The sequence below is a fragment of the Prinia subflava genome, chromosome 10, assembly GCF_021018805.1.
Source record: "Prinia subflava isolate CZ2003 ecotype Zambia chromosome 10, Cam_Psub_1.2, whole genome shotgun sequence".
In the NCBI taxonomy this organism is placed as follows: domain Eukaryota; kingdom Metazoa; phylum Chordata; class Aves; order Passeriformes; family Cisticolidae; genus Prinia; species Prinia subflava.
Window position 1 is genome coordinate 11,520,886 of NC_086256.1, and position 22,271 is coordinate 11,543,156.

Here is a 22,271-nt window from a genome sequence, read left to right on the forward strand (position 1 = left end):
TAAGTAACCAACAGAAAAAAAAATACTAGCCAGTGGGGAACTGTGAAGCTTAAATATTATGTTACAGTTAAATTGAGATAAACCAAGGAGTAACTACAGGGTTCACTATATTCTCCCCAACTAAAAAGAGTTATAAATTGTTAACTATTCAGAGGTGTAACTTTTCTCCTACTATTTCAAACACAAAAATACTACTGAAATTTTAGAGCATGTCTATGGTAACGTCTCACTTGCAGATAACAAAGGACCAGAGATCATCTAGGTATACAAGAACCCTTTCTGATTTTTATCTCACCAAAATTATTTAATACAATTGTAGTATTATATGCACGACTCCACCTGTCAAGTTTAAAAACCTACTGTGAAACAAGAAGAAAAACTTATCTACTCCCATCTACCCCTTTCACACAGTTTACACTTAGACAATCTTTCTGATTGCATAGAAGATCTAACCATTCCCATCCTTCCGAGTGCTGTGCTGCTTGGGAGGAAATTCAGATGGATAACCTGCAGGCCAGATTTGGCCCCAGTTTTGGAAAGCTGCTGCCAGCAGAACAGTTGCCCCAGACTGCAGTTCCAGGAAAGCAGCCATGGGGAAAACATATTGGCACCAAGAGCCCCAGGCTCCTGTGCCTCGGAGAGCCCAGATGGGCCTGAGCAAACGCGTGGCAAGCGGCACAGCCCAGGCACAGGTCAGCGCTGCCCCGGGGACACAGTGCCCTCAGCCAGGGCACACAGCCCTCAGCCAGGGCACAGAGCCCTCAGCCAGGGCACAGTGCCCTCAGCCAGGGCACAGTGCCCTCAGCCAGGGCACAGTGCCCTCAGCCAGGGCACACAGCCCTCAGCCAGGGCACAGTGCCCTCAGCCAGGCACAGTGCCCTCAGCCAGGGCACAGAGCCCTCAGCCAGGGCACAGTGCCCTCAGCCAGGGCACACAGCCCTCAGCCAGGGCACACAGCCCTCAGCCAGGGCACGCAGCCCTCAGCCAGGGCACAGTGCCCTCAGCCAGGGCACAGTGCCCTCAGCCAGGGCACACAGCCCTCAGCCAGGGCACGCAGCCCTCAGCCAGGGCACGCAGCCCTCAGCCAGGGCACGCAGCCCTCAGCCAGGGCACAGTGCCCTCAGCCAGGGCACAGTGCCCTCAGCCAGGGCACAGTGCCCTCAGCCAGGGCACAGAGCCCTCAGCCAGGGCACACAGCCCTCAGCCAGGGCACGCAGCCCTCAGCCAGGGCACGCAGCCCTCAGCCAGGGCACGCAGTCCTCAGCCAGGGCACGCAGTCCTCAGCCAGGGCACAGTGCCCTCAGCCAGGGCACAGCCCAGCTGATCTCTCCCTGCAGGGAGTCCCTCCCCAGCCAGGGCAGACCTGCCACACCACGGAGTGTAAGGGCAAGGGGCGGCCAGAGCGCCCGGGAACAGCCGCGGTGCAGCCACGGAACCCGGGAGATGCATTTCAGTGGCCTGCTCTGACAGGAAAGCCAGTCTGGCTTCCCCAAGCAGGACAAATGCACCCAGATTTGCCTAAGAACATTCCGTGTCCCAGGACAGCAAACCCACTTTCAGTAATGGCTAACCTGATGAGGATACTCAGACTCCTCATGTTAAATGTGAATTCAAATGCTTTGCAGAACAGGTACAAGAGGTAACCCACTTGTACACCCAAAGTACAAATCTAAACGTCTGTCATTTATCACTGACTGCTGAAAACCCAACAATCTAATGAACACTTTTTAAAAATTGAGATATGAAACATAAAAAGAGTGAAAACATAACATCAATTTAAAGATTATCATCTGTTGAAGATTAATCTGAAAGATTAGCAGAGCTTTCCCTTATCCTTCAATCAGTGTCTAAAATTATACCAATACATTACAAGTATTATTCAATCTCTTCCTCTGCATCTGGTCCCTCTAGAATTGATTTTTTTGTGTGTTTTTCACATAGCAATTACACAGAGAATTACACAGAAAATACCACTGTAAAATTAAAAATCCAGCAACAGAAGGCAGGATGAAGGTGCTACATTTTTATTTGTTCCAGTTTCTGATAAACCATTCCCTTAGTAGAGGAGTAAACTGGTACATTAGCTACACTTCAGCAACTTTTTTTAACCAGTAGGAAGAGAAATTTAAAATGACTATCATATAACTCAAGGAATTTTTTATGCTAAAGCAACTGTGAATACCAATGCTCAACAATTACTCTTCCCTTCCTTACAGGAAAGGAGATTCTAGACTCCATCGTGGTCTTGTCTTCTCTTGAGAGCTCCTGGACTGAACTATTCCTGTCTCAACACTTGGCTGGGGTGGGAAGAAGACACAGTCTCCCTCTCCAAACTTGCTTCTAAATTCTCATTCCTGCCTGTCACCAAAATGCTGTTCAAGTAATGCTGTGATCTAACTAATTTCATGTAGTATGTACAAAGTGAATGGGAAATTCCCTAAACAGTCCTGTGGTTTCAATCTATATATTTTGGAAGCCCACTGATTTGAACCATTCCCCCATCCATAAGAAACATAAATATATTTTGGTTACATAAAAAATAGTAATTTCAGTTTGCAAGAAATTCTGGTGCTCCATTACAGAATATGAACACATCTTCACACTTATACGCAGACTAACAACTTCCAGTTCATTTTGTGAAAGAAAAATCCTGCCTGTCTTTATGTTCCAAATTAGCTCTGATCTCTAGGCACATGACTAAGGGGGTTTCAACCTTTTCAGTTCTTTTTCATCACACAAACTTGAGCCCAATTTAACTGGCAGAGCAGAGGTGGGTGGCCACCAGTCTCTAAAAGCTGAACATCCACAGTTGCCACCCCAGGAATCTCCAAACAGTAAACTGGACCTAAATTAATAACGTTCACTAGGATTCAAAAGATACAACATATCCAACCCCAGAGCAGGTATTCCTCCAGCTCCCTAAGCATCCTGCTTTCATCCTTTTTTCTTTTTCCACTTCAGGGGATACAAAAGACTTTATTGTGCTTCATTACTTCTTGTTTGTTTCTCCTGGTATTTACCAATAACAAACCTGTCATGCAATCAGTCTTCTGCCTGCAAAAATGCTGAATAAATCCCATTTTGCAGTAAATTCTTTGTTTGCACCATTACTATCTTTTCCTGAAAGATCAATCTCACCACAGAGATAATACTTTGCCATCCTACAAATTTTATAAAATAATCTTCACAGTAGCTAGGGCACTTCAGTAGATGTATTCAGCATCTGTTTCTATAGATTTCTGATACTCTTGACCAAATACATAAAACTATTTCATTTTATAAAGTAATATTAAACAGTACTCAGCAAGCCATCTGTAAATCCAGTGCTTTATGTGATCAGAATTGCCTTTTTTAATCACCTCTAGTTTTCTTTCCGTCCTTTGATGCAACTGTGACTTTCTTGCGCCCCAGATACCAGAAATTCACACTGGTCTATTCTAAGATCTAGCTGGATAGAAAAGAAATGCCTGGCTATAATGCAATGCTTTTTCTGAGTTCAGCTCTTCTTTCACAACTTACATTTCACTTCTTTGCTAAAGAACTAGGTCTCTCAGTATGCCCACTGTGCAGTGTAACTTCTCTGAGTGTAGTAGAGCCTTCAGAAACAAGCAGTTCAGGGACACATTTCAATCTTCCACACCATCATGCAGCTCACCAAAACCAACAACAGGCCTTCAGCTACCTGCATTTCACTAATAAATGTAATAGCTCTATGATGACACCTTTGGTCCAGCAAACATCTGACTTGAGAAAGGCCCCTCCTATTGGGAGGGCCGGAAGACGTAGACTGAGATCAGTTTATGGTGTTTCAACCATTGTTATATAAATATGTTGTGAAGGCAGACAGCCCCTTTCCCTCCACAGCTTTGGGCAACAGAAATTTTCAGAGGCAGAAATTTCTGACCAACCAAAAGGTCATCCCTCAGGTGCTCAAAAAAATCAAGTGTAAGCTTTTTCACAACACGAAAACACACAAAGCCTAAAAGCATTTGCATATGGCTTAACAGTATATTTTTAAGAAGTAGTAATATTGCTTGAACCTTGGAAATTTAATAGTTATGTGCCCAGATTATTTTTTAGGGCATTAGGAATGCCACTGTGAGCTTGGCCTCTAAATACCGAAGACCTAGGAGGCCCACATCTGTTTCCCGATATTGGCTTCTCTTCACCCCTGCTTTTCTTCACTCTGCTAGAAATCACACAAGAAGGGTATTCTAACAACCATCAACAGCAGTTCTGGTACCTCTGACAGGAAGCAAGTAATAGTAACACAGTTTTATTGAAATTCCCATGTTATCTCACAGTGCTGAAAACATGCCAAAATTACATGAAAGTATTTCCTGGTCAGACTTATGCCAAATACTACAGCTGTTTTCATGGTCCTCTTCAGCAGCAATATACAGCACACAGCTACAGAAATACCTCTAGGAACAGATATTAATTTTTATTTATCACCTGGGCAGCAAAGCAAGAAAATCAAGCCAGGACCTCCATATAAATAGCACTAGAAAGAATAACAAGCACTTCAGCAGACTGCAATTATAAAGCAGCCTGCTCAACTGCAAAAATAATAGCAGGTAAAGATCATACAGGGAGGAGAGATGAAAAAGAAATAATGAAACAAAATAAGATTTTTACATAGGAAAGGTATAAAAAGGAATGGATAAAGGGAAACAAAATAAAACCCCTAGATCAAATATCCTGTGATAGCTGGATATTCTCAAGCTATCTAGATGATGTCAAAATCTACTAGATATACTTAAGATCTCCCACTAAATTTGCCATGCAGGTTTCAGACATTACCTGTCCACTGCCTAACACTACACATGCCCAAGCCAACTGGCATATCTAAGTCACCTGTGAAGAATGCAAAGGTACTGAACTTGATTCAAAAGCTGAATCCAATAAAATACTGCCACTCACTTGCATGTGCTTCATGGTTCCTCTACAGACCAAGAGGTTTCTTTGCCTATTGAAATTATACATAGAAATAACTAACTATATATAGGTTTAACAAAGCAGTGTTGTACTGAAAATACGAAATGATAGAAGCACAACCTGCTACCAACAGTTGAAGGTTTCTCATAGAAAAAATGCCACAAAAAATTTGGAGGAAAAGGGAGGAAAAAAATCACCAAAGAAAATCTGAAACAAGAGCTATAGTTCTAAAAGATTTTTTTTTGTTACCAAAAAAAACCCAGATCTGTGAAAATGCATGGTCAAAAATCCTTTCAAGAGAATAAAAAATAAATTGTCCAAAGCGACTTTTAAAAATACCTTGCTAAACAAGGACTGTAATTACCAAGCATAGCACTTTAGTGTATTTAAAGTCTTCCCAGCACAATTTACACCTGCAGTTCCTTTTGATATTGTCAGTCATTTTTATTTATTTTATACCAACATTATACTAGTGAGACTGTGTCCTCCTATGTAATTTTTCCTTCTATAGTCTTCATACTAATTTCAGTTGTATTACCTTGAAAAGCTCTTTTACACTAGCAGGTATAGGAGCATGTGTATATATGTCTGTGTATATACTGACCTATCTTCGTGCAAGCAAAGAAACTCCAAATATATTTACAAAATAGTTTAGGAAATCCAGCAGTAATACTTAACAGCAAGTATTGGTTCACCCATCTTCTTTAATTACTTGTAGGCTATTAGAAAGCACATGGATTATGAAATCCAAACTTATCACTAAAAAACACAATAAATTTGTGAGATATTATAGGAAAATACAGTACCTATGTAATCTATTAGTGCTCTTCATGGGAAAAATTATGACACTCAACTGAAGATGTTTATGGACCTAGAAGTAACAGCTTCTTAATCCCACTGGCAATTCAATTCAGATGAGTAGAGACCTGCTAAATTCTGAGGTTTTCTTCTATTTTTACATTACTCTGAAACTGAAACATGCTACATCTCTACCATGTTGTCATCCAATAGGAAAAGTGGAAAATAAGATAAAAACCTCCCATTATCCCATCGAATTTCCACCGAACAAGCACCAAGTTGAACTCCCCGTTTCCACGCCCGCCTGATTCCGAAGGGGTCCCACAAAGCAGGGCATGGGGCGGGCACGGCAGGGTCCCCCTGATCCCAGCCCCAGTCACTGCCCTGGCCCCGGCCATAGCCCCGGTACCGATTACAGTCACTGTCCAGCCCCAGTCACTGCCCCGGCCCCGGTCCCAGCCTCAGCCTTGCTCCCGGTCCCCAGTACGGTCACTGTCGCAGCCCCAGCCTCGGTTACGGTCCCAGCTCCGGTTACAGTCACTGTCCCGGTCCTGGTCCCTGTCCCGGTCTCAGTCACTGTCCCAGCCCCGGTCCCGGTCACTGTCCCGGTCCCGGTCCCTGTGACTGCCCGGTTACAGTCCCTGTACCGATTACCGTCACTGTCCCAGCCCCAGTCCCAGCCTCGGTTACGGTCCCAGCTCCGGTTACAGTCACTGTCCTGGTCACTGTCCCAGCCCTGGTCCCGGTCACTGTCCCGGTCTCAGTCCCTGTCCCTGTCCCGGTCCCTGTCCCAGCCCCGCCCGCCGCGCTGCCGCTCCGGCGCTAAGGCGCCACCTGGCGGGGAGCGGGCGCGGTCCGCCCGGCGCTGCCGCCCCGCGGGGCGCGGGACCCGCCAGGAGCCGCGAACGTGTCCGGGAACGGGAGCGGCAGAACTGCTCCTAACGGGACTCGGGAAACGTGAAAGAACTGCGGGTTGGTGACACCCGGCACAGACTGAACGGGGATCTCGGAACAAACCCAGACACTCATCTTAAGGAAAGCCCACTGAGCCGAGCAGTATCTAGTTGCCAAATAAAGAAATTACCTATTGGTTCATAAAGTGGATTCCCCAAGGCTTCAGGATCACACAACAGCAGCTTTAATTATTAAGCACATCAAATTCAAAATAGCTGGTGGAAAAGAAGAAAGGACAGACACCGACACACACAAGCACAATAGATTGAGAGAACATTAGCTAGTAATATTCTGCAAATTAACCAATTACTCATAATTAGCCTGTTGCACAAACATCCCTCCTAACACAAGTGACCAATTTATTTATTTTTAGGAAAACAGTCACTGCCAGTAGTATCACAATTCTTCATAACAGAAGTATTAAATACAAAGCCTAATTCTCAAAAGCAATGAAACTAGGATGGTTTTATATGGTGCTGTCTTTAATTCACTTCTTACTACCCTCAAGGGAAATATTCATCCCAATTTTTACCAACACTTTCTGCTGATACAGGTCTTTTCCTCATGACAAGAACTGAAAAGGAGAAAGTGCTCCAACTGGCTGTAGAGTTACAATCCAAGTTTAAAAGACACACTCCTGATTTATTAGATGTTCTAAAACATGCAAGGCTCCTCCTCCAAAGAAGCAAGATTTCTTCTACTCCTTAATGCTGACTTTTTGCACTTGCAAGGGGATTTAGACAAAACATAACCATCTGAAGCCTCAGAACCCCTAGACTGTCAGATTTTCTGCTAAAATTGGCAGCTACAGATCCCTGTCAGGACTGAGGCAGCCGCAGAACAAGCCCTTTGAAGTGAACACAGCTTAGACTGAAACAGCTACGGAGAAAGGAAATAGCAGAGGAACCTTCTCTTTATTTTTTAAAGCTTTTACTCGCAAATATTCACCTACCACTACGTGGATAGAAAGAATGCCTCTTCTCTTGGTTAATTAGTAGTTGTTCTCTGTATGAGCCTCAGCCCAAGCCAGAGGAAACCTGAAAGGCCTCACTCATCAAATGTCACGGCAGGAGCTCCACGTGAAGCTGCCAGTTCTGATCTGGTTGCACAGCTATGGCTCACGCTGGGCTTGGGAGCGGATCTGTACAACCAAGTAATTGCTAAGCAATTGTGTAACAAAAGAACAAACTTCTATTGAAAAGATTTGGCAAAGTCACAGCAGTGGGCAAGATGAGAATTTGAACAGTCTGCCAGCAGTACAATCCTGATACATGTTCATGCCTCACATGACAGCATCTTCTTTACCCATAATCTGTGTAATCAGTGGTTTACCTCTTTTGTTCTTTGGGCTTTTAATGTCCTTATCTGCACGTGTGACACCTGCAGCTTTCAAACAAACAAATCAGATCTGACACAGACTACTTAAGACTGTGTCAGAGTTGAGGCCTGGATTTCATTTTCTGATTATGCTCTGTAACACAAACATTCTGTAGTGTTCTACTGCCACCAGTATGTAAAAGGAGAAGAAAAAAGGTATGAAGCTAACACTGAGGGAAATAAAACTGAGGACATTCAGCTGAATGAAGCCTCGAGACTTCATCAAATATTAAACCAAGAGCATCTTCACACTCAGTAACCAATGTAAGACAAATTTTGATGTACTAGTAGTATATACTAGTGATCTATCAAATACCTCTTGGTTGATAAATCTTACAAACTCTTAAGGGCCCAAGTTCAATTCTCTACTATTTTCTTCTGCTCCATCACCGCTTTTAAAACAATGTCAGGCATGAACAAGATTAGTCGTAACTATTTTGGAAGGATGATTTCATTTTTAATAAGCTTGGTTTAGTTGTCTCCCAATGTAACAAAAAATAAACCAGGCTGTGCTTGCCCCATCCTTCCCCAGCTGTTTTACCTGAGAGTGTCAACAGCCATCGCATTCCCAAAAGGCACAGAAGGGCTTAGCTGACACTGAGAGGGTTAAGAATAAGCACTCACATTCTTTCATTCAGGAATCATTCTTACATTAGTTTGGGACAATCAGTGGTAGCACCTATTCAAAAATCATGTAATTTGTGTTCTGCCTTCTCAATACCCTCAGAAATAGGTGCGTGTAATGCTCATAACATTCTCTTAAAAAAACAGAATAACTAGATCTTGTAGATCAGACACTCCAAAACTGCATTTTTAAAAAGCATTAACATTTTCATTTAATAAATTCACTTTAAGCTGTAATTCTTAATTTTTTTGTAGCTAAACAGAGCTGTCATCCCAAGAGGTATTGACCTCAGAATTCTGCTTACGGAATTTATTAAGCACTCCATACCACTGTCTGTTAGAGCTATACTACAATTTTTCAGTCCTTTTTAAACAAATTCCATACTTTCTCCTCCATTAAAAACATATTGTCTATAAACTCTTTCCAAATGGTAAAAAGACACTGAAAACTTAAGTACTTTTTTAGAAAATTGTATAAGGGAGAACTATTAAACCAGATGTCCTCATCCCTTCCAATTTCACAGATTTAAGTGGAATTGCTATGATAATGTAATGCAGCTTTCATTAAATATCAGAACATTTCACAAGGATAATATTCCTCTGTGTGCTTGAGTGCTCATTTTTCAACATGCTTCCATGTGTGCAGTCCAGTAGCGTCAGGCACCAAAAATCTCTCCACTACTGACACCAAACTAACACACACAAAAAAAAGCTGAAAATTCCTACCACTCATTTCCTGTTTCAGAATGGTAAAGCCCTTCAAAATCTATTTCTCTTTTCAATTGTCCACAAATTAGAAACCCACATAGGTAAGTTTTTATCGTGGTTTTTGACTAGCAAAATGTCTTTTACTTGCCAAGAGCTTTTTATTCTTCAGTGAAAAAACAAATTTAGTGCCACTAAGTGCTGTCCTATACTAAGGAATCACAAAACTAGGTTCAGATTTATATGGTATGTACTAATGCATATGATGCAGATATAAATACAGTATGAAAGTAAAATATGAAATACACTAAACCTTGAATGACATTCATAATGATAAGGACCAGAGTTACTGTTATCTTAAAAAAAATAAAACTGCTATCCACTGGCTTGAGCAACAGTAAACAACAAGGCAGACAGGAACTTACATAAACGTATGTGTTGAAAATCATTTAGTCCCTGATACAACACAGTATTTCAATCCTTTGTTTCCCCTCCTACAGAGCTGTATCATCAAGCACAAAGACACAACAGAAACAGAAGTACAATGCTAAATAAACCCTATGGAACAAGTACATCTTCCTTTACATCTTCCCAATAGGTGGCAACAGAATCCCAAAAATACAAAGAAGTTTACACTTCTTTCCTCATCCACAAAGCAAAGGAAGCCCTGTTACAACTTCAACCAATGAACTTGCACCAGCAATTTTAATCAAATGAATCACTGAATCTCAGGAACAGAAATTCTCAGGACAAAATAATGTCAAAGGCCTGAGAATTCATAGAACTCAAACAAAGCATTTATTAAAAAGCCAATTGGTATTGAACACCTAACCTGATGGCTTATACTCAGGGCTTATGTGGGGAGGGGCAAGCTACCACAAGCAGGAATTGCAGTAAATATTTGAGAGCTAAAGCAGAAATGTTAAGACAGAAAATTCTGAACAACTTGTGTTGTTGTAGACATCGACACCTTGGTCTTAAGCAGCATTCATTTACAAGGGTGAGGAAAGGAAACTCTTTTAAACAGTTTTCAGCTGACAACTTCATCACAGTAGCACGTCCATATTAACTGCCTGATTCCTTGTAAGAAATGACAGGAAGTCAGAGTTCTTTTTCCTTGGCAGTTACACAACTATTTCATTTTTGTGGCACAAAGCTACACAAATCAGGTCCAAATAACAACTACTTACTTGCTCTCGAAGCCAGGCACGTGGCGGTCCAAGGAGAGAGTCTCTGTGGTGATCTCCACCTTCCTGACACTGCCAAAGAAGTCTGTGATCAGAACCTTCTGAGGGTCTCGCTGGAACAGGTCGGTCCGGTGCCCAGGCGTGGAAACACACAAGCTTTTTGGACAGACCTGAAACTGTAAACCAGCATGGACAATCACATCCTGTCCTTCATTCAACAGTCTCTACATACTCCTTCCAAAATGAAATTACTATTAAAAAGAAAAATAAATGATACACGTAACTTGCAGTAATTTCAGTACAAGCTCCATAGCTGGAAAAAATGGTTGAAAAAACATATTAAACTGCATGAACATCTTGATTAAGCATTTCTGAAAACCTTTTTCCTTACAATAATGCCACTGGAGTTTAAAAATGCTCCTGTGAAAGCCAACTATCAATTACATCTAACTGATAAATGCACAAATATATTGCTGAATATAGATGCAGCAATGCTGCTATAACCTTCCAGAAGTCACAAGTGGGCATAAATTCTTCATATTTACCAAAGGGAGGCATGCAAAATTAAACAAGCGTTGATAAGCAGCTATGTTGAAGGTTTCATAAAGAAGCAAAAATTTACATTTTGATCAGAAAAAGAAGTCCATCGGTCTTATTTCTAATTTATAACTCACAAATTAACACAAGATCTTCAAGTATCAAAAGTGCTTTATTTGCATTAAGTTCACAGATATCCAGTGACACCTACAAACTAGCCAAATACCTTATTAGCTATTTTACCTGCATATTTTGTCTACGTATCAGATCCCCTATATCCCCCACACACTGCAACATCCAAAACACAAAACCAGCACTAAAAAAAACAGAAGGAACAGTGACAGATTTGTTGCAGTATTTAGAACACCTGCCAAGACAGGATGCCTAGCAAGTAACAAGTTTGTTATGTTCCCAGCAGACACTCAAGGCAATACAAATACAAAGCCATTTGCACAAGTCCTGCCACACTTGCCACAACACAGATCACCTGGTAACAGTACAGGTTATGCGAGTCCTTCACATTCCAGCCATACAGAACATTTTACAAGAGATTTAACATACAGGACTAAAACTGCCACTCTCCACATGGGCACTCATCTTCCTTAATGTTAAATTTTCCAAGATTTTCACAAACAGGTCCATCAACCACAGGATCTAGAGCTCACATACCTAAATTACATCATGGGTCAGCTCTTACAAGGTTGCATCCTTATGACAAAAACACAGGTCCTAATCAGCTCAGTACAAATACAACTTGAATTATCCCAGCTTATGACTGATAAAAAACTGTGAGTTTCAGGCCATACTTCCCAGTAGAAATACTGTGCTCAGCCTGACACAAAATGCACGGGCTTTTGTTGCTCATTCTCTTTGGACAACAGAGCCCTACACTACAAAAAGTTTCCCAGGGAGGAAACAATCTAGCTTTTCTTCAAGAGGACAGATTCTATCTTCCCATTCCTCCCTTCTGCTCTATTCCAGTTTCTCTTCAATCCCTTTTTAGCCTAAGCCTGTAAGCATATGGCATTAGGCTGCTTGTCCAGGAAGACCTCAGCTCACTTTCACCTTTACCTGAAGCATACAAGCACACACAAACACTCAGCTCTTATTTTAATGATTCTCAACTCTTTTGTTGGCTGCTAAAGAAAAGATGAGGCAAATCAAACCCTTGTTATCTTCCCTGTGGTGAAAATGAACTAGACTCATCAGCATCATGCTTCCCACACAAAAGCCATTTGTTAATGCACACACAAACCCTCTGAAGTTTTCATTTTCACCAAAACGTTATCAATTTTCTCCAGCTTTGCTCCAATTAAGGGCACAAACATAACAAGTAAGTCTCTGAACTAAACTATAAAAAGTAAGCATTTGTTTTAATCCCACTATTTGAAGCACTAATTAATGCTGCAGTTATACAAGTAAGTATCTCACCAATGTTTTGAGAGTATAAACGTCAAAAAAACCTGTATCAGCACTGAAAATGGGAAACTGATACTGCATCCAACTAATTCTTACCTGTCCCACAACAGTTTACTACCACAACACACCGATACCAATTTGAACAAAAATATGAAGTGGCAGTGAGAAGAAGACTTCAGTGTTAAAAACCCAGTGTGAGAAAGGACTGCAAACCCACTATAGCACAGCAGATTAACACTAATAACGGAGGTCTTCTGACAAACAAAGGAAAACACAAACACTGGCTGAGTTAAGCACATTTTTTCCTATATTAATTTTCCAAATTTTTTAGATTTTTTTTTCAAACAGACCTAAACAACTCCCCCAACTTTGTTATCTTAACTTTTCTAACAACAATTTAGCTATTTTATGACCTCATTTAGAAATTTATTTGAATCTTATTTTAAAATAAGTTCAAATGTATGACATTTCAATGTAGTTTTTATTTTCAGGGAATTGTGATCAAACCCAAAGTCAGTCATTTGCACAGCTTTATACTATCCCTTAGCAACACAGATGGAGCAGGTGGGGAGTAGGTGGAGTGGATTATGAAAAATGATGTATCATTCTTTGCAGGAATGCAATATCCAAATCTTAGGTGGATGTGAAGAGAATCTGTTTCAAGAGTGGCTAGAGAAAAGTAAAGAGAAAAGTAAAAGGCATAGAAGCAGTGTAACAAATACACAGTACTTCAAAAAGAGAAGACATTTGACATATCAGAAGATCAAACAACTAAAGATCATTTGATTTTAAAGCTAGGTAGTGAGCAATGTAAGTTACCTTGATCTTGGAAAGCATTAATTTAAATTTGAAAAATCAGTATTGGATAGAGTACCTCCTGCAACTGCTGGCAAAAAACCAGGTTTATATCCTTACCATGGACTAACCATATGTCAATGCAGAACTCTTAGATGAAGCCTTGAAAAGCACTGACTCAAAGTCAAGTAGTCACACTTGCTCAGATGCATGCAGATTATGACTCAGCACCTGATTACACAATGGTCTGGGTTGGAAGAGACAAAGATTTTCTAGTTCCACTTTCCTGCCAAGGGCAGGGACATCTCCCACTAGACCAGGCCTGAAGTCCCATCCAACCTTGAACAAATTATCACAAATCAAGATATATTTGTGTCCCATCTCTTCCACTCCCCAAGCATCCATCAGCAAATCAAGGTATGATAAGATGACTTACATGATGGAAGGGATTTACCAGTATGGATAACTTCCCTCAGCTCTTCCTCAATATTTGGCATATAAGCAGAAACACAGTTGGGTATCTTCGCCAAAGAGCTCAAAAAGTAAACTACTTGGCCAGCTAACAAATTTCTACACTTTTCACAATGATCAGATTAACATCCTGCTGGCCAGAGCACCTATACCACTTCCAAGAGAGTGTCTTACACAGTAGAAAGCACTCTTTCTTTTTAAGACTTTTTATTATTAACAGAAATTAATTTTCTGGTTTACAGTGACATTTGAATGAACAGGCTAGACAAAGATATTTAATCAATAAAGAACTTGCATTTTTTCTTTATTATTTATTTTAAAGTTACCTGTATTCCATAATTAGAAGTTATAAAATTATAGGACAGAATTTCATTCCTATAGAAGTAAAAGAAGCTTGAGTCTTAGCCACTGAATCAATTCTGTAGCAACATAAAATCTGCCAAGTGTGGGTTGTTTACAGAGAATTCTAGCACACATGTAGCAGTCAGACTAACACCATCCTCTGAAGACAGAGGGTGGCATAAAACTTTTGAGCAGCTGCTCCTTTTACAGAAATTAATCCATGACAATGTGTTTTGTAAGGGGTGGATTAGATTAGTGATGTGGCACAGCAGGACTTACAGCTACAAGGTACCAAAGTATAACCCTTGACTACAAAGAAACTAGCACTGGAACAGGTATAAAGGGTTAACAGAGCAAATAAAATATGGATATGTTTTATGTCATCTCACAAGTGTATACATCTCACTGCTAGAGAGGCATTTTCATAAATTTTGTCATATGTTATCTGGCTGGCTTCTTCTCCTTCTGCATCACACCTGATATCTACAGTAATGTTTGCCTCAGCTATAGGTAAGTGCAAACACTAATGGATTTGTATGTATTTTGCTCTGGAATCTAAGCAGATATACAGATAAATTAGTCTTTGCAGGCATTTGTGGGTGCACTGTTAGACTTTTAACTCTTTAATTACCTTTGCAAAACAACATCAATGCTTGCTTTTCCACACCCGCAAAGTGTCTGCTATCCTGGTTTGAGAAGCTTCCTGCTAAAATATTTCACATGCAAATGCTTCATTCTATTGATATGAATATTTAATGAATACTTCATTATTTTTTCAGCAAAAAATACAAAATCTGGCTCATTTTGGTTATTTTTTTCTGGAGCCAGCAAAGCCCTTTCAAATGAGGACAATCCTTGAAGTGTTACACAACTACATTTAACAATGGCAAAAAAACCCCTCCTCCAAAGCTGCTTCCGAGAGAAACAGCAGGAGCATAAAAGGCACTTGAAGAACCCTACAGACAGAATAGATTAGTTTTAGAACTATTAAAGTCATTAGCATATTCATGAATGTTGAGTATTCTACTTACTAGGTCATTCATATTTGTCTGGCTGGCTGGATGAATTTCTTCCAAGAACTCTAACACATAGAACGTGTATCTGTCCATGAGATGAACGCCAATCCCCAGGTCAGGCTGATGCTTTAAAAACAACACACAGCAGTTATTGGGCATTTGCAGGAGACAACTCAGCATTCAGGAGAGGGAACAGAATGTAACAGCATGTTGCAAAAGTTAAGCATAATTTTTTTTGTTCTTAGACAAATTACGCAAAGAAAATGGCTAGCTGTGAAGAAACCTACTGGTGATAAGCTGAACAATGCAGTTTATCTGTAAACTGAATCCTGGTAATATCTGTGTTTCCCAAAAAGCAGGGAACCCCTTCTTAAAGGTCCAGCACAGATCTGTGGACTTTGAAAAACAGAGCTGGGAGAGCCAGTGTATCCTACAGCAGTGTGTGGGTTCAGGTAATCCTGACCAGCTGGTTTTGGTCTGGCTGGGATCTCTCCTTTGGCTCCTCCTGTAATTCAGCTGGGATATAATTACAGCAGGTGAAGGTTAGCATTTTGTTTTGTTTTATATCAGGTATAGTAAGTCCTAGACTGAATACTCCTCACACACATCTCTCAGCAGTCTTCCCATGAGATTCCTTGCTATCCTAGGCAATGCCTAAACTGGCCAGCAAGCACAGAAATCCATCTTTAGCCTGGTTCTTTGGGACAGCACACAAAAACAGGCAGGCACAGCACACTTACAAGTTTTGTCAATTCCCCACAAAACATCTTTTACCTTCAGCAATTAGAATAAGGGAAATCTTTAGTTAAAAGTCAGCAAGAATTGTGCTTTTAACTCAGGCATTTTGAAAATTGTCTTCAGGATCACATAAATCTACTTACTGATAAAGAATCTTCTCCTACTTGGCTGCTAGCCAAGGCCATGATATTGGGTGAATAAAATCGTTCATACATGGATGCTCCTTGACAAGTATCAATGATGAACAACAATTCATTGTACCTGAAAGAAACAAAACAGCCTCCTTACCCATTTCTACTTAAACACCATATACATACTTTGATTTTAGTTACAGGGCAGCTGCTCAGAACCTAAGGATCAGAAGCTCACCCTGATCACTTTTAGGATGGAAGTTTGCCCAAAGCAATACATTTGAGCAGCTCTAACTTCAGGAAGCTGAAAGCAAAAAGTAAAACTCTGATTTCTGAATGCAAACTCTCACACAATTTTATGGACAGCTGACAGTATCACTGCTGCAGGTAAGCAAGGCCTACCAGTAAGAAACACTTAAGAGTATGTTCAGGATATTCAATATTCAATGTCTACACAATGTTTATGTCTTACCTCCTTTTCTGCCACATTTGTTCAAAGGCATCAGCAAGTTCTACATTTGTGATTTCTTCAGAATCTTGAAATTTTAGGAAACCATTTCCACCATGGCCTGACAGAAAAAATCAGAAGTTAGGCAAGGATGTAGGTTAAAGGAAGATATACAGCCTAGTTGATAGTTTTCCTAAAACAATGTAAACACAATTCTCTTTCTCCAGAAACAGTCCAACAAAATAAAATATTGGTACAGTAAAAACAACACACATACACCATTTCAACTGGAAACTATAATGGCTTGGTACTGCTCTACAGGCATTTTCCTTAATTAGAATGACATGCTAAAACCAGAAAAATATCTTTTGGTCGATCCTTTTGTGCATTTGGACTACTGATGCTTTCAATAAACCCATCCAACTGAGCAAGCATCAATAAATTGGACACAGAAACCTGCAATTACCTGTCATATATATTAGAATATTGCTTCTGTCATCAGAAAGAAGGCGTTTAGATCGTGGTGTGCTTGGTGGGATTCTTCCCGTTAAAACACGCAAGAAATTTTCAACAGTAACCTATGAACAGAAGCATAAAGTAATTTTCTAAAGATAAAAATATTGATCAGCTATAGGCTGCCTTACAGAAATTAAATAATGGAACACTAAAATATGCAGTGTGTCTAACCAGACATAGTATGGTGTGGTATAAACTGCATAAACATTTTCTGTCTAAGGTTTTACTTCAGGTTAAGAATCAAGTGGCACCTTTAACTTTACTCCACTAACATCAGCCTGTTCCTTAATTATATCCTATAAATTTACCATCATTACAATTTTTAAATACATTTACATTGATCTAAAAACCTGTCAGCATAGAGCTTCATTGTGTCAAAGCTGCTCCTGTACTCACAAAATGCTCCAACATAAGTGTGTGTTACCATGGAAAAACAAAAGTTTAAATTCCCTCTGCAACTCAGGAAAGAAAACACAAGACTCATTACATAAGTCTGAATGATCAAATAAGATTTGAGTGGTGATTGCAAGACATTCTATAAAGCACCACTTCCTCTTTAAGTACTCATGCACAGCTCAAATGCCAGCAACAAATCCATACCCAGGAAAAAACATAATAAAAGAATGTAGCTCTATGCCAGTTCTGTGTCTTCACTTCTTTGTACAAAGCTTCAGAGAAATAAAACATCTACTATCTACTTAAATACAATCCAATAAACCTTTAGCAATAATTCTACAGCAGTATTAAACCAAGAAACTGATGTGTAATTTTGTCTCAACTGGTAGAGACACTGCCTGGTATGAAGGAATATTACACAAAAAGAAGGGTGACAGAATGCAGATTTTTATACAGTAATTGCTTTGCAGTAATGATTAAGTTATGGCTTTTGTTTTATTTTAGAAGCATATGCTTAAGATTAGGAATTGAAGTACATCTACCTAATAAACAATTCACTTGTACACCAACATTTTCACAGTAATTTTTGTGTTGGCAAGATGAGACACTGAACAGTCATTTCCAGAGAAATTTCAGTTATGTTATTCTATTCCATTATTTAAAATAGACACACTAAACATGTTCCTAGTACAATGAACTACAAATACAAACTCAAGTACCAAGGAGGGGAGGCGTTGTGTGTTTTAGACTCATCAGCTGACAATAAAAGCCCAGCCCAAAACCAGTAATATGAACAGAAAGACTTCCTCAGATTTCACAGATGCTGAATAAATCTTTAACACTAAAAAATAAAGACTCAGTGTTTTAATTAAAGCACAGTTACCTCATAGCTTCTGTAATCCACTTCCACATCATCCCCATAGACATTTAGCTCCATGTTTTTATGACTAAACACAGTGGCAGGTTTGGGATTTCTGGGATTACACGCCATATCATCTGCCAGCATCAAGACAATGTGACTGTGGAAAATAAGAAAAAAAACATTTCATACATTCTACTTTCATATAGCAGTCAAAGAGAAATTAGAACAATGCTGTTCAACAGTTATAACAATAGCTTGGATCATTAAAAAGATTCCTGGAACTGCAAGTAAAACTTTGCACAGTTAAACCCTATTTCCTTATGAGCATCCTCAATATCACAAAGAAATCACACACAGAAGTGCAGCTGGTTGTCATTTATCTACAGGACTAAGTCAGACCAAAGATGAGGATGAGAGTATTTGATATCAGCAACTTTACTATACAGGCTTGCCTGAACCTAGGAGGTCAGAGCTCTTAATAAAAAAAATCCGAGATTTTTAAAGGGCACTAAAAGTAATCAACTCCAAGAATCATGAAAATGCTTATTTTTAGATGTGATTTTGAGGTTTGTTGGGAACTTTTGGTTGGTGGGTTTTGGGGTTTTTTTGTCTTGTCAATATTTTGAAAGAAGTCTTGCAGCAGAGAAAAAAAACAGATAAAGTAGGTTTGTCTAAGGAAAAACACGCTCAAATCCATATAAAAATTGCTGTAAATGCTAAAGAAACAGGCTCTCTCTCTAGGTTTCCTCCAATGTCTTGGAGAGTACCCTTTACTGTAGTCTAAAGCAAGGCTGGCTTTTTGAGATTAATGCCAGATCTCTGGATATGGATAAGAAATGGATCTTGCTACTGAACACAGACACTCAGTCACACCGTAGTTCTTGCAGATTTCTAAAACTCACACCTATTTGACTTTAATAGTGAAGACAGAGGGAGATGAAAAAGGATGCAAAGGAGATGAAAGTTCTCAGGTAAGGGCAGGACTGGTGACCAGTGACAGAATTTCTGAGGCAGTGCCAAGGGCTGTGCTTCAAAGGCTGCACAGGAGAGGGGACAGCTGCTTCTGAATGACATGTGCAAGAACAAAAGCTATCTCTCTGTGCCTTTCAGCCCACAGCACTTCTGCAGTGCGTTCCCTTGGATTTATAACCCCAAAATGCATCTAAAAACTGAGTATCAAAATCCACTCTTTGAAAAACCAGAAAGACACCTTTTTTTTTTCTTTTTTTTAAAATTTTACTCATAGTTGAGTGGGAGTTAACTGAGGACTCCAGTTGTGCAGTTTTGGACTTGGACAAAAAAGTGCCATACTAATTCAATGCATCAGAACATGCATTTTGCAGTGATGAAGCAGGCCACACTTTAGGCAGACATGACAGAGAAACTACCAGTTCTCTAAACTACCAATAAAAAACAGGACAAGGAATTTTGTAGGAGCATATGATACATATAGCTTATTGCACAATGGATGCTGGTGCCTTAAGTTCACTTCCACAGTTCTGACAGAAGTAAATTACATTCTGAAACAGCTGGGTGGAACTGTGCCAACATCCCTAGAACTTCCAGTAGAAACACAAAGAAAAGATACTTCAGAGCCTTCCTGTTCCTGTTGTTAAAGAAGAGATACTGTTCTAACCCTTGTGCTATCACTAGAGAATCTGTATGGACAAAAACATGGTTTCTCCAAAATATCATGCAAAATGGATTTTCTCAAGGCAACTGTCAATATATAGGAATTGCTCCTACAGATCAGACACTTTAAAGACTCAGTGTAGTTACAGATGTGTAAATCTTCCACCTTAGTACAGTCACAGTTTAGTCCCACTAAAAGGAAATTAAAGTACAGCAAGGCTCATCTCTCACAGTAGTTCTGTCATTGCTGAGTGCATTTAGGAATTTTCACATTACACTTTCACCGATTTGTTAAGTGGTACATTTTAATGGCTAGATCTAATTAGCCTGTTCCAAATGGCAATTTTATTATGCAACTTGTTGCTTTTCCTTTGGAACAACATTGCTGCACTTTTAACCACACTGAGGTGCTTGCATTCTTTGTTTTTACTTCTACACAGTTAAACTGGGAAGAAAAATGTATTTCCTTATTGCTTCAGATAGCATGAGAACTTTAGCAGCACATTTGCAAGAACTGGATTCACCAAGATTCCCTCACCTATCAGGAATGCCCAGTCTCTTGACACTTCTGTACACTGAGAGAGTATTTGCCACATGACGATAATTAAACCAGAATCGAGATGTACACACCTTGAAATGAGAAAAAAAGCATATTAAATAGTGTAAAGATACAAACTGACCTGACACATTGCATCAGAAGAATGTGATTACAGGAATATTATAAAAACAGTAACAACTCAGAAAGAACATAGCAACACCACGAATCTTATGATATAACTTATGTAAATGTTAGTTGTACCAAAGCAAAAAATTCTGAAAATTAAAGTTTAAAAAAAGTTCTTAGCATACTGACTCAAGACAAATTGTCATAAACCTTTACTAAATATAGAAAGTGGCACTTATGGAATAATTCAGCAACAGTAAGTGGATCAGCTAAATTTTTTCATTTGCTTTCTCCTTATCAAATGGAAGAGAGATCAAAGGAGGAGTTCTCAATAGCAAACCCATTCTTGGAGTATTCTTCCACAAAGGCACAACTGAATTCATGCATAAGCCACACACAGGAGAAAATGCACTGAGAACATCTGCATTTATGGAGTCTTTAAATGTAGAACTGCAAGTTACACTACACAGCATCTTTTTCTCTACTCTTTTCATAAAAAGAACTGAGTTGTAACTTACGTAACAATAAAACTCAGCCTAAAAGGATTATATTGTGTGTCTATCACCCTATCAGTTAGGAATTCCAAAAAAGCCTGGAGGAATCAGTCCATGGGGACATTTGCCTTTCAGCTAGATTTAACGCTCTGAAAACAAACTGTGTCCAATTTAGCTGAGGCATTTCAAGGTATTATCATCTGCCCCCCGCCTCCAGGACCTCCCTTACAACGCTGTGTCCAACCTCTAAATACAGTTATCCACGCTGCAGCACATTAATTCAAGCTAATGATGAGGTGGGATTGAAGTATGATCCCAGGTTTGAAGTGCCTGACAGCAGTAAACCCCTCCCTGTTTTACTGCTTAAAAAATTAGTAGCAACTGTTACAAAATGATGAACCACTTAATGATGAACCACTGAGAAAATAAAACCAGCAGGAAACCTGTAGCACAGAAAGTATAGGTCCTTGGACCTAATTTTCCACCTTCTTTTTGTGTTTTTATGGGTACTAGTAAAAGCATTGATTTGTTAATAGTATTAAAATAGTATGTTTTAAGGTTTCAAGTTTGAACATTGTAGAATATAGAAATTATTCCTTCAATTAGTTACTGTTAACTTTCCTTTTATATTGCTCAGTTTTAGTATCTGGAAAACAAACAGCTGCTACTGAGTAATTACAATAATGTTCTGAAACAAATTAGTCATTAAGACCTGAATTGTGATTAAGAACCTATTCTGCAGCATGATTCAAAGCTAATAAAAGTTACATGGCAAAGAAAAAAAGAATTAGGGTAAGAACAGTTGATCTAAACACTACATTGCCTGAACTGATTTTATTCCCAGCCTGTTATCACAAGTTAACAGATTGAACAAGAACAAAAATGAGATACAAATTCTACCTTTCTGGTCAAAGAGACCAGACTGCCCCAGCATCAGAATTACGCCTTTTTTTTCAACATGCAGGATGCTAATTTAACTATTTTAATGCTTTCAGAACTTTCGTTTTATGAATCCTGCCATGCAGTACTTTAAATTCAGTCATATTGAAAAGATAATTTCATTATAGTGTAATAAATTTGCAGGCACAATTTCAAATTTATTAATTTCCAAATGTTTATCTTTCCATTTCTTTCAAATGAGCATGACTCTTGAGTGACTGTTGCAATTAGGGCTCCTGATGAAAAACTGTAAACTTTATTGGAGGAAAACAACCTGGACCGTGCTTA

General features: G+C 39.5%; 1 protein-coding gene across 2 annotated transcripts in view; it reads right to left on the minus strand.

The window, feature by feature from the left end:
• Positions 1-22,271, minus strand: part of PIGK (phosphatidylinositol glycan anchor biosynthesis class K) — a 63,689-nt gene that overhangs the window by 39,704 nt on the left and 1,714 nt on the right. For both annotated transcript variants that reach the window (XM_063407305.1, XM_063407306.1), the window contains exons 3-9: positions 20,425-20,516; positions 18,276-18,411; positions 16,947-17,058; positions 16,505-16,601; positions 16,045-16,162; positions 15,179-15,289; positions 10,587-10,759 (exon numbers count right to left, since the gene is read on the minus strand). In XM_063407305.1, the coding sequence (XP_063263375.1) occupies positions 10,587-10,759; positions 15,179-15,289; positions 16,045-16,162; positions 16,505-16,601; positions 16,947-17,058; positions 18,276-18,411; positions 20,425-20,516 (839 nt within the window). The remainder of the gene's footprint in view (positions 1-10,586; positions 10,760-15,178; positions 15,290-16,044; positions 16,163-16,504; positions 16,602-16,946; positions 17,059-18,275; positions 18,412-20,424; positions 20,517-22,271) is intronic.